We start from the raw sequence: 11083 nt of genomic DNA, 5'->3' as shown, positions 1-11083 counted from the left end.
TTCTCATCACGTCCATATCATCTCAAGAGCACAACGTTTCACCCGTAAATCCCCTTCCATTTACGTGAAATGTGAAGATGTGAACAATTTTAGCGTTTTTTTTTTCACCTAGCGGATTTTAAAATGCGGCGTTGGCAGCACTGCGGGGCGGCGGCGCAAAAGAGAACTCATGAACTTTTTACTCGATCCAGCCTTATAATTTAGGAAGACAGAAAATAAGTGGATAGGAGGCGCGCTGATATTTCGTTTCCTACTTGATCAACTGCTCTTCTTTTGTCATATAATTCTGTAGCTAGATATTCGACGTATTATTCAAATCTCCCAGAAATCAATAAGAAAGAGGGTAAAGTGAAAGAGTTCTTGAAAGGAATGTGACGTATACAAGATGTAGGGAACAGTATCTTGTCCCATATACGTTACAAGCTATTGTCTCTTTTGTATGCTTTTGTTTCTTGTCACAGGAGCTGCCGTTATAAAGGAATATGTGAGCAACTCCAACGTCCCCAAGTCATCTGTGGCATCAAGATCAGGATCGCGGTCACACGTGGAGGGAGGCGGTCAGCTGTTACAGTCCTGAAAATTACTTCTCCTTTTTGGTCCTTAGAGGCTCAACACGCGTCAGGATGTGGCCCGAGGTGAAGCAGGCGCTGGAGGAGAGGCGCTACGAATTAATACTCACCGGACAGGACGTGAATAAACTCATAGAGGCCGCTGAGGGGAAGTTAGAAGAGGCTGTTTACGATCTGTCACTTCTCAACCTCCTTCGCGTCACAAACTCCCCGCTGTCATCCCTTTCCGAGGACGTGGCGCGCCTCAGTAATCTCACCAACCTGATCCTGCAGAAGAACAAGCTCACAAGCCTTCCTGACGGCGTGAGCAGCTTGGAAAAGTTAAAATTCCTGGACGTATCAATTAACCACCTGACAAGCCTGCCTGTAAACATCGGTAACTTGACCTCCCTCACCACGTTAAACATCACAGGGAATAACTTGACCTCCCTGCCAAGCTTAAAGGGGTGCGTCAATCTTTCCGTGCTTGAGGTCAGCGATAATGAGCTGTCTGAGTTCCCGGACATCTGCCACCCTGATCTTGCTCACCTGGCCGAGGTTAGGTTAGCCAACAACCAGGTGTGTGAGGTGCCGGATGCTGTGGCTGTGTTACCTGTGATCAAGCTGCTGGACGTGGCGCACAATAACATCAAGACGGTGCCCGGGGAACTCTGTGATTGTGTAAAGCTTAAAGGTTAGTGTTTTATTGGATATGAGAGAAGGTAATGACAGGAAAATGGACGAGGGTAGTGAAAGATGGTAATAAGGTAATAAAAGAGTATATAATTAAAGAGGGTTTTGGAGTTTATGATTATGCAAAACTCAAAGGTCAGTTTATATAGATTTTTTACATGTGACCTGTAGGGTGATTTGGGGATGATCCGTACAATTAAAAAAAAAATTGAGTCAAAACTGGAAAACTTTTATGCGTTACAAAGTATAACATTTTGACTACAATGTGTATAATGCATAACTGGGAACTTTTTACAAGGGAAACATTGACCTAAACATTTTTCAAAATAGACGGATTTTCCACAGGTGTGGATTATTTGTACGGTAATAGTTATCAAAAAGTAAAATATCATATAAAATTTAAATGAAGGCAAATTTTGTTAGCAGCAACATATTTCATTATCTGGACCCTAAATATGATTATAAGACAGTTTCCATTAATAATGACCATGTATAAGGTAACATAATGAATTTCAAAGTAAAAGGAAAATAATGAAATTTGATTTACTGTTATAAGTGGCAGAATTTTTTTTTCACAAATAATTGCCATAACATTAAGGATTTCTTTATCTTACATATTTTACTATGTCACTGGATTGCTCCTGTACCCTTCCAGGAGGGAAGCCTAGCTTAACAGTTATTTAGTAATGCAAAAACGTAAAGTTGTGGTAACTAAACATGGAATTCGTTCAACCCCTTCACTCCGGCGGCGTCCGACGGCGTCACCGTATGGAAATGGTTAGTCCTCTTCTAAACCTCTTAAGTAGAAATGGAAGAGGATTAAGAGGGATTGAGAGGTTTAGAAGATGAGTAATCCTCTTCTATTTCTTCTTGACCCTTTCCACACTGTGATGCTGACGTCTGCGTCACGGATGGACTGGGTTAACTTGTAGTGCCAAATTAAACTAAAAGAGCATTATCCATTCTGAAAGGGATATATAGTATGCTGTTTGTGAATTTGCAAAATTTCTGAAGCGCTTAAGCCTCGGAGTTGGTGCTGGCATAGGGGGCAGCAAGACCCCTATCACTTGGTCAGGTTTATGTCACCTATGTTCTCTATTTCTTGGAAGATAAAGGTGCCCCCCTTACCAATTTTCATTGATCTCCTAAGGCATGAGACTTTGAAGAAACTAGCTGACTTTTCACCACAATCAATTATTCTGGCTACATACCGGTAATTTACTGGGGCGCCCTTCATATAAGATAAATTTTGTATGGTTCTAATTATTCAAATGATATCTCAGAAAATAGTCAGAGGATGTTTATGGGATACACCCCCCCCTAGTTAAGTGTAGCTACCGATAGTTTTGTTCTGTTACAAAACACATGAAATATACAGTAAAACACCCTAAAGGATTATGAGTAAATAAGTGAAATTGCTACTTGCGTAGGTGTCACTGTCATGGATTATATGGCTGCATCTTGTGTAACACTATCATTAACACATACAAAGATACAGTGAGCTTGCTTGAGGGGCCTGGATGTTAGTCGACCCCAGCCCGTCATGGCGCAGGCAGTGTTTATAGTGGCACCATCTCTATAGTGTGGACATTCCGTACTTTTAAAATCCCACAGTATGGATCATCCATACGATTTTACATTTAAACAAGCACTCGTGTCATCCTGTAACATTGGAGTTCGCTTTCATCACTATTTCATCACATCTAGACATATCCCAGTACTCTGTGCCTCATCAGCATACCCTTGGTGTATTCATGGACACCAGAGAAAAATGGTGAAATATTACATCGAAAGTTAAAATAAAAAAATAAAAAACTCAAAATTTAGCCAAGCATCCCCCACCAATTCTGCTACTGCTCAGCTGTGTGCACCCATTTTCGCTAATACATGATAAAAGGAAGACCATTCTAAACCTATAAAAGTGGCCATGGGAGCCTCTGTATGTTACGTCCACGTGTACGGTTCTTCCCCAGCTCACCTTAATGCCGGTAGGCTTTCTTCTTGACGGCCCTGACCTGTTATTGGCACAGGCAAATTTAATTTATAGTGGCTGCTGTGACGTATGACTTGCTTGGCCCTTGCTGCCCCTCAGTGCTCCGTTTAAATGAAGTTGCAGAAGTTAGTGTTGATTGAAGATCTGGGCAGTATAGCCTATGGGTACTATTCTGCCACTTAGCGATGGCTTGAAAAATCAGCGTATTTTGGTGGGACTCAAACCTAGGTCCATGGGCTCAACACACACGCGCGCTGACCACTCTGCCACCACCTCTTGATAAATAATGAGTAGGTATGAATGGATATTTAGAAGATTGGGAGGGTAGTAAAGTTTATGTAAAGGGAATGATTGGCATCATTTTGTCATGGTGGCAATTGCTTCTCTTCATACACATAAGAAATTGATCTACTCGGGAGACATATCTTTTTCAGGTGTCATTTCATGGTAAATGTGTAGTTTAGTTCCACTTCTTCAAAATACCATATACATCTTCATACCATGGTTTGAAGGTGAAAATACATGCCCTTTAACCATAATATGAAGATTAACATGGTTAGAAACTAACCTAACCTAAGCGAACTTAACTCTTCCACCCCAGACTTATGGCACCACCCTGACTTCCTCCCATGCATCAGTGACACTGCCATGGTTATGTTAGATTTGCTTGGTTAGTTTCTAAATATGTACACCTCAATCAGTTAAAGTGGATATATTTCTGCCCTTTAACTATAATATGAAGGTGTATATGGTATTTTGAGGTGGGGGAGCTAAACTACTCATTTGTCAATGAATCTACTCTGGAGACATCTTTTTCAGGTATTTCGTGAGTCACAAACAAAATTTGAATATTTTAACCCTACTATTTTTACTTGACAGCATCCTGTAATGGCTGGTGTGTATGTTACCTGTTGCAAATTTAAACTAAAGAAAATGACAGTAATAAAGTGATGACATGTCGTATGTGGTAGTACTCATCAGCCGCCACACTGGTGATCCTCTAGGTCAGGAGTGGGTGTTGGGCTCAGGTAGTATTTATGGGTGATAAATGACTCTCTAGGTGTGTATAGGTTATTGCCCAGATTAGGTTAATTTGGATTAGGTCAAGTAAGATTAATTTATATGAGTTTTCAAGATGATGGTACCTGTCTGTTTTATACAGCGGCACACAAGTGAGGGTCGGCTTGTATTTTGTTTCTTTTAACCATTAATGATAAAAGGTATTTGTGACAGAAACGATTAATGGATTCTTGAGGCACATCAAAATTTCATAAGAAAAACCGATTTGTCTGCAAAATCTGTGAGTCACCTTTAACTGCAAGTCTGTTCTAATTAGTTTTACCATCTATAATGAATTTCAATATGGTTGTCCTCAGAACTGAATCTTAAGGGCAACCCCCTGAGTGACCGAAGATTCAAGAAACTGGTGGAGGCTGACCGCTGTCTGCCTCGCCAGGTGCTGGACTACATCCGCCAGCATTGCGCAAGGTCTTCTGGCCAGGATGGCAAGGGCAAGAAGGGCAAAGGGAAAAAGAAATCAAAGGACGATGATGAGGTAATCTTTTTATCATTAGTATAAAAAAATAGGGTATGCAGTAGAATGCTGGTTAAAAACACATCTAAGATATTTTATGCAAGAGAACTTTGATTTAGGACACTTCATAATTCAACTCAGGTACTTTTATCATCAGATATGCCACATAACAATAAGCCACTCTGTGAAGCATTGAAACAAGTCAGTCAAATGAAAAAACTGAGAAATAGGTGTTAAAAAAATATTTTTGCCCTCCTGCAGGTGGATGTCCTTTGCAAGGAGTTTCAGGTTATGGGGGTGGGGGAGGGTGAAGGGGTTCCAGAGGTCGTGGTGGCACCAGGGGTGAAGGAAATCCGACCTTACTTGGTGTGTTGTCTCATCCATGATCTGAACTTCAGTGGTGACCTGTTCAAGCGGTTCATCACCCTTCAGGTGAGGCTCAGAAATATATAATATGCATATGGATTCAGTTTCTCATTTAAGCTGAACAATTGTAGTTTAATATCATTTATAGGGTTTACCCCTGTTTATCAATTAATCAAAAATTAATCATTCTAGATTATTTTTTATACTCATGGTCCTCAACTTTTATGCTTAACATAGCAGTCATGCATTATTACTTACATATTACCTCATTTTACTAGTTTTGGAAATTTTCACTTTTCAAAAAGCTGGTCAAGTTACAGCATTAGCTAAATTTCCTGTACCACTTATTATTAAAGCATAAGATACTGAACACTGTAGTGTGAAATGCAGTTCAATTTACACTATAATTTCAATTCTTTCAGACCAAACTCCATGACGGGATATGTGAAAAGCGGATGGTAGCCACAATAGCCACTCATGACTTGGCCAAGATCAAGACACCACTCCTCTATACTACCCATGCTCCAAAGCAGATGCATGTTCATCCTTTAGGCCGAGGCAAAAAGGTGTCGGCATGGGACTTGTACAACTCTTTGCAGCGTGAAGCAGAGATCCAGAGGAAGCAACAAAAGAGAAATGTTGCTGGACTGCACAGGTAGGTTGTGGTGTTTTAAAATTTTATTATAATTAGTCTAGTCTTCAATAATAAAAAATTGGGAGTTGATGATAAAAAAATCAGAGAAACAAAGCAGCAACCAAGATATTCTCTAGCCTGTTGGTTTTAATGTTCGAGGAAAGACAGGAAAAGTTAGGGACCCAACAAATGTATATCATTTACTGTGTATCTGCTCATAGGTATATCTCTCATTGAGAATGGTGTAATGTTACAATTTCTTTCATATTGTTGTACAGATTCCTGCACTTGGTAGAGTCTTGGGAACAGTGGCCATGTTTGAAGGATGCAGAGGGGACAGTCATCTCCCTTCCTCCCATCACAAACTCAGACAGCACAAAGGTTAGCAAACTTTTCATCATCTAAATTCTAAAACATTTGTATTATCGTTTTTTTTCCACAAAAGAACAAGTTGACAAACAAGATTTAAAAAGGCTATATGGCCTATTCATGAGAGCTCTTGTAAATTCATCACCATTTATATTCCCCATCCAACTTCCTCTTGAAAGTTTATTGTTATTACCAAATCTATTTCACTCACACATTAATTTGTTTTTAAGTAAACCTGAATTTATCTGACTTAAACCCATTGCTATGAGTACTATCCTACTCTTTTAAATATTAACTCCTTGATAATATTACCTTAGTTAGAATTCTTCATTTGCTTAACTCAGCTCATGCATCCTATCCCCTATCTAGAGAATGCAAATCATGCAAGTAATGAAATCTTTTTTCCTTGTAAAGTAAATTTTTCTACTCACAAATAATTTTTCATATTACTGTACTCGTTTTAATTGAGTTTGTGCCCTTTCTGTAATGAAGGGATCAGAAATATTAACCATATAGTGTTCTAAGATTGATGATGATTCCATGACATCCCTCAGATAACCCAGAGCACCACCAGTGTCTTGTTAGAGGTGACCAGCAGCACCTCCTTGAGCAAAGCCAAGGAAGTGGCAGATGCCCTCCTCCTGGCTATCCTTCAGAATGGCCTGTCCTCAAGGACCACTGAGGGAGGGGAGGCAGCAGTGAGTGTACAGCAGGTGAGAGTAGTGGAGGACGATGGTAGCTTGAGGGTCCTTTACCCATCTCACATTGACTTGGCCTTCCAGCAGGAGAGGGTGAAGGTGGTGAGGCCAGTGAAGTAATGAAGTAGCCTAAGTAGTGATAAGGTTAAGCATTTCTGTTGCTAAGGACTAAAGAATGTACAATAATTTTTTAATTAATTATTTTTTAATTTTTCATAACTTTTTGTATGTTTTCATTGCATATCTCATCAGCAAAATAAACTGTTCTGAATCCCAGCTCATTGCCGTTAGCTTCTCCAGGTGCCAGTAACTGAATATGCACTTGCATAATCATAACTTATTATATGTATAGAAAAAAATACTGGTCATATCTCCAGCACTATGATACAATGTTCACCTACACTGAGGATATTAAAAATATAAGCTTTTATGTGAATATATACTTTACAATAAATGATGTGATTAAATTTTGTCTCCATGACATCAGTATATTTACAAGAGTGTAATACAATACAGCAGCTTGTGATCATGTAAACATGTGAGAATCTTTAGGGACTTTAGTAATGAAGCCATTATAAAAGTCCTGAGCAGTCATTGGTCTGTGCCCTTTGAGGATCACACGTTGGAAGGCAACCCAGCCATCCCTGCAGTGAACCCTAATTACTCTTTGTTTTCTGTCGTACACTACTCTTCCTGGTACCTCTGTCTCATCCATTTTTTGGCTCTGATTATCAAGTGAATCACAACCATAGTTTCTAGGACTGTTTGCATCCGCACTGCCATTTTTCACTTTTTTATCATCAGTGACCAATTTTTGAGTGCCATTTTTCTTCTCACTTCCATCACTTTCAGCTGGCAGATCTGTCTCTGTATCTTTAGTCTTCATGGACCATTCCTGCTGCATCACCATACTCCTTAGTTTGGCAGGCTTCTCTTGCCACAGCGTCCACAATGGCATGTAGTCGTCCAGTGCACGAAAACGGGCCTGAACATCGCTGCAGGACCACTCACTCCACTGGGCCCTTGACGCTCTCTCGTCAACCTTTGGAGCTGGAGAAAACCACAATTTCAGAAATTTTACTGTGATGGCAAGATTGAATGGGAAAGTGTATTATCATATTCATAAAGAAATGAATAAATGAGGAGGAACTTTGTGGGTATGGGCTCTATATGGAAAGGTATTATTTACCATGCCAACAGTATCTGTTTTAACTCCCCTTAACTGCACCAGAACTAACCTCATCACTAAATACAACATTGGTTTATTGGTCCAGACATGTTAGCTGCACCAATCATGTATAAATCAGTGGTCACCTGTCATGCCACAATGGTCCATTATAAGTGGTGTCTTCAGTCTATATAAGAAGAAATTACTGTGAGCAAAGAGGGAAACAAAACAGGGTTGCCTCTAAGTGGAGGATTCGTTGTCCTTACCTTTAGTAACACCTTCTGAGGATTGAGGGTAAGCTTTGTTGAGGTGCTCTGGGAGATTAGGGAGGAGAGAGACTAACTCCTGAGCTCCAACTTCTGCCAGATGTGCTGTAAGTTCTTTAGACTTTGTGTTCCACTTCACTTGTACCTCCACCTTGCTCACCACATGGCCCACATCAAACCTGATGACAGCAAACATTGCTTCAGCCCCACAAAATATAGAACCTTAAGAGTAAATACACAATAGAACTACTGGGGACTGCGCTATGACCATATTCAAATGTCACACTTCATCACTTGTGCAGAAAATAAGGTTGATTATGATGATGGTTTGAGAAAATATATTTATGATTTTATAGAAATACCACCATGCCTGCTGACCTACGAGGTGCAATCCTCATGATGGTAATACCCGTGAGGTGGTCATTGTTCAGCAGGGTGTGGATCACTGGCGCTGCTCCTCTCCACCGGGGCAGCAGGGAGCCATGCAGATTTATGATCCCCCTGTAAGGGAAACGGTATGGTTACAAGACAATAAGCCTCACCATACAAAGATATAATAGATTTTGAGGTATTTATATAAAAAATTAACGCTTTCTTTTTTTTCGTGTTAGACTATGGCACCGGTAGGCTTTCTTCAGAGCCCTGGTGGTCGGCCCCAGCCCATCATGGCGCAAGCAATTTTTATAGTGGTGCCAGTTATCTTGGCTCATGCTGCCCCCTGGAACTCATTCTTGATTCACTTGGACGGTTTCTTCTTCAGGACAGCATGTGGGTAGTCTTAGGCCACTCGGTGGTGAATGAATAATCCCAGGTGGTAGCGGGCAGATTCGAACCCGCACCATCCAGAACTCGGTGACTGTGGGGCCCGCACACTATCCACTCAGCCAACGCCTACCCTAAACTTTATAGCCTTACTTTACAACCAACACTGTTAGCAACTTGACTATTATATAAAAAAGTAAGGCATAGCTAAATGAAAATATTGTACAATTGTGTACAGTATTGTTTGGTTAATTCAGTAGTAACCAATGAAACCAAAATATGTTGAATTATATTTTTTTTCCTGTGGACTGCATCTTAGTTTATAAATATACTAGGCTTTGGCTCATCCCTGACTGCCATGGATAATCAAAACTGCAAATATGAAGGGTTTATACCTTACACACACACACACACATATATATCTATATATATATATATATATATATATATATATATATATATATATATATATATATATATATCAAGCCAAGCTCTTTGGTTTACAACTTGTAAGGATTTTGCCATATTGAAACTTACATAGGGAAGGCACTGATGACTGATGCTGGGATTAGGTGTCCAAAAGACACCACAATGCCAATGTCATACACTCCTTGGGGCACAACCACAGGCCAGTCAATCACCTCCAGTCCCTCTTTTTGACAATATCGCCTCACTGCTGGAGTGGACTTCTTCAGCAACACTGAAACAACATCCAGTCTTCTTATCAAGTCCCTGCAATGTTAATGTGAATTAGTGCGCAGACAGTTATATCAGCTTAGATTTCATACATAACCAATTTCAAAGCTATCCATAAGGTGTCGTCAAAATCTCGAGTGTGAATGTAAAGAAAGACAATGGTAAATGCCACAGCCTGGCAGCGTACATGTTAGGTAGTGACCAGCTTCACCCAGTAATCTGCCATTAATGAGAATAAGTCTATTGAGGACAAAATCTTATTTCATGGCAAATTATAGTTTCATATCAATATGCTTTCTTTTTCTATTACATATCACTAGTTATGGTAAAGAGGGGGATTCAGGAAACTAGTGGTTTGCAACAGGAAGAATTAACTATTGAAAATACATCAAGACTTGTATATGAAAAATTTCATGAACCGATGAGATAGGTGTGATTCTGGAAATTTACCAAAAATTGGCTTAACGTAAAGCTACCCAGTAGTTTCCAAAGTAAATAAGGTTCAAACTCCGTGGTCTAGTGGTCAGCGTGCCTGGCTTCTATTCCGTGGACCCGGGTTCGAATCCCGGTCTGGGCAGTCGGCGTGCAGCTCACCCAGCTGTTCATCCTCCCTCTTGGGCTGGTTGATGAATGGGTACCTGGGGAAACCTGGGGAAGGTAAACTGTGGTAACCCGGATGTCACACTGGCCTTGTGTCCTGGAGGAATGGGCTCCCTCCCACCACAGGCTCAAGGGCTAATGTTGTGGAGATGAGCACCAAGGCCGCGCACTGCTACAGCGTATACCCCTAACCTTACCTTACCTTTATGCATTCAAAGTCTTTACCAAAGCCACTTGCTATATTCAAAACAACCTCTTGGTTAGCCTTGCTTGACGGGGTCACCCACCCTGTCCGTTGCGCGGTGTGCAGTGCCTTCAGACTCCTGAGAGAGAAGTCATCAGTGCCAAAGAACATGATATTCCATGGCGGAGATCTCTTATGGTAATCGGCAGAATCCTCTGGTAACCTCTTTTCCGAGTAATATTTCTTAGGGCTGTGTAGGTAACAGGACGTCTTCCAACGCGAGGCACACTGCCGCTTGGAGACCGCCTGAAGTAATGACCATCTCATCCTGGCACCGCTTCTGTTGGGCTGCTCCGATACATCCAGGCCCTTATACAGTGGATTGAAGTCTGACACAATACATTTGCAAGATGGTATGGGAGGTGGACGCCTTGAAGCCGGGATTTTGTTTGTTTACATTCGCTCTTGCTCTTGCTCTTGCTGTACAGGTGAGCCGTTGGAGAGTCAGGCCTTCGTATCGGCACACCCTGTAAAAATAAAACAACACAAGCAGTATCCATTACAAATCTTCC

At 40.8% G+C, this 11083-nt stretch overlaps 2 protein-coding genes across 2 annotated transcripts; one reads left to right on the top strand and one right to left on the bottom strand.

The window, feature by feature from the left end:
* The first annotated feature begins 514 nt into the window (after positions 1–514).
* Positions 515–7302, top strand: LOC127007149 (leucine-rich repeat-containing protein 47-like). The gene is made up of 6 exons (XM_050877829.1): positions 515–1242; positions 4611–4789; positions 5030–5200; positions 5557–5789; positions 6047–6149; positions 6692–7302. Exons 1-6 carry the CDS (start codon positions 624–626, stop codon positions 6953–6955), a joined length of 1569 nt encoding a protein of 522 aa, XP_050733786.1. The 5' UTR covers positions 515–623; the 3' UTR covers positions 6956–7302.
* Positions 7303–7357: 55 nt separating this feature from the next.
* LOC127007151 (methionyl-tRNA formyltransferase, mitochondrial-like) lies at positions 7358–11083 on the bottom strand. Its single transcript, XM_050877833.1, has 5 exons — positions 10615–11083; positions 9569–9763; positions 8648–8770; positions 8270–8448; positions 7358–7885 (listed from the first exon to the last, which is right to left on the bottom strand). The coding sequence occupies exons 1-5, from the start codon at positions 10836–10838 to the stop codon at positions 7362–7364; spliced, it is 1245 nt and encodes a 414-aa protein (XP_050733790.1). The 5' UTR covers positions 10839–11083; the 3' UTR covers positions 7358–7361.

Source organism: Eriocheir sinensis, chromosome 34 (assembly GCF_024679095.1).
Source record: "Eriocheir sinensis breed Jianghai 21 chromosome 34, ASM2467909v1, whole genome shotgun sequence".
Taxonomy (NCBI): Eukaryota; Metazoa; Arthropoda; class Malacostraca; order Decapoda; family Varunidae; genus Eriocheir; species Eriocheir sinensis.
Note: the sequence above shows the minus strand (reverse complement) of the source record. Positions and strands in the feature narration are given on the sequence as shown.

Excerpts from the sequence above, each read along its gene's own strand:
- LOC127007149 (XM_050877829.1), top strand. The coding sequence starts at position 624 with ATGTGGCCCGAGGTGAAGCAGGCGCTGGAGGAGAGGCGCTACGAATTA. Across the intron at positions 4,790-5,029 it reads AATCAAAGGACGATGATGAG|GTGGATGTCCTTTGCAAGGA; the intron begins GTAATCTTTTTA and ends GCCCTCCTGCAG. Across the intron at positions 5,790-6,046 it reads AATGTTGCTGGACTGCACAG|ATTCCTGCACTTGGTAGAGT; the intron begins GTAGGTTGTGGT and ends ATTGTTGTACAG.
- LOC127007151 (XM_050877833.1), bottom strand. The coding sequence starts at position 10,838 with ATGAGATGGTCATTACTTCAGGCGGTCTCCAAGCGGCAGTGTGCCTCG. Across the intron at positions 9,764-10,614 it reads CACACCGCGCAACGGACAGG|GGACTTGATAAGAAGACTGG; the intron begins GTGGGTGACCCC and ends TTAACATTGCAG. Across the intron at positions 8,449-8,647 it reads ATGAGGATTGCACCTCGTAG|GTTTGATGTGGGCCATGTGG; the intron begins GTCAGCAGGCAT and ends TGCTGTCATCAG.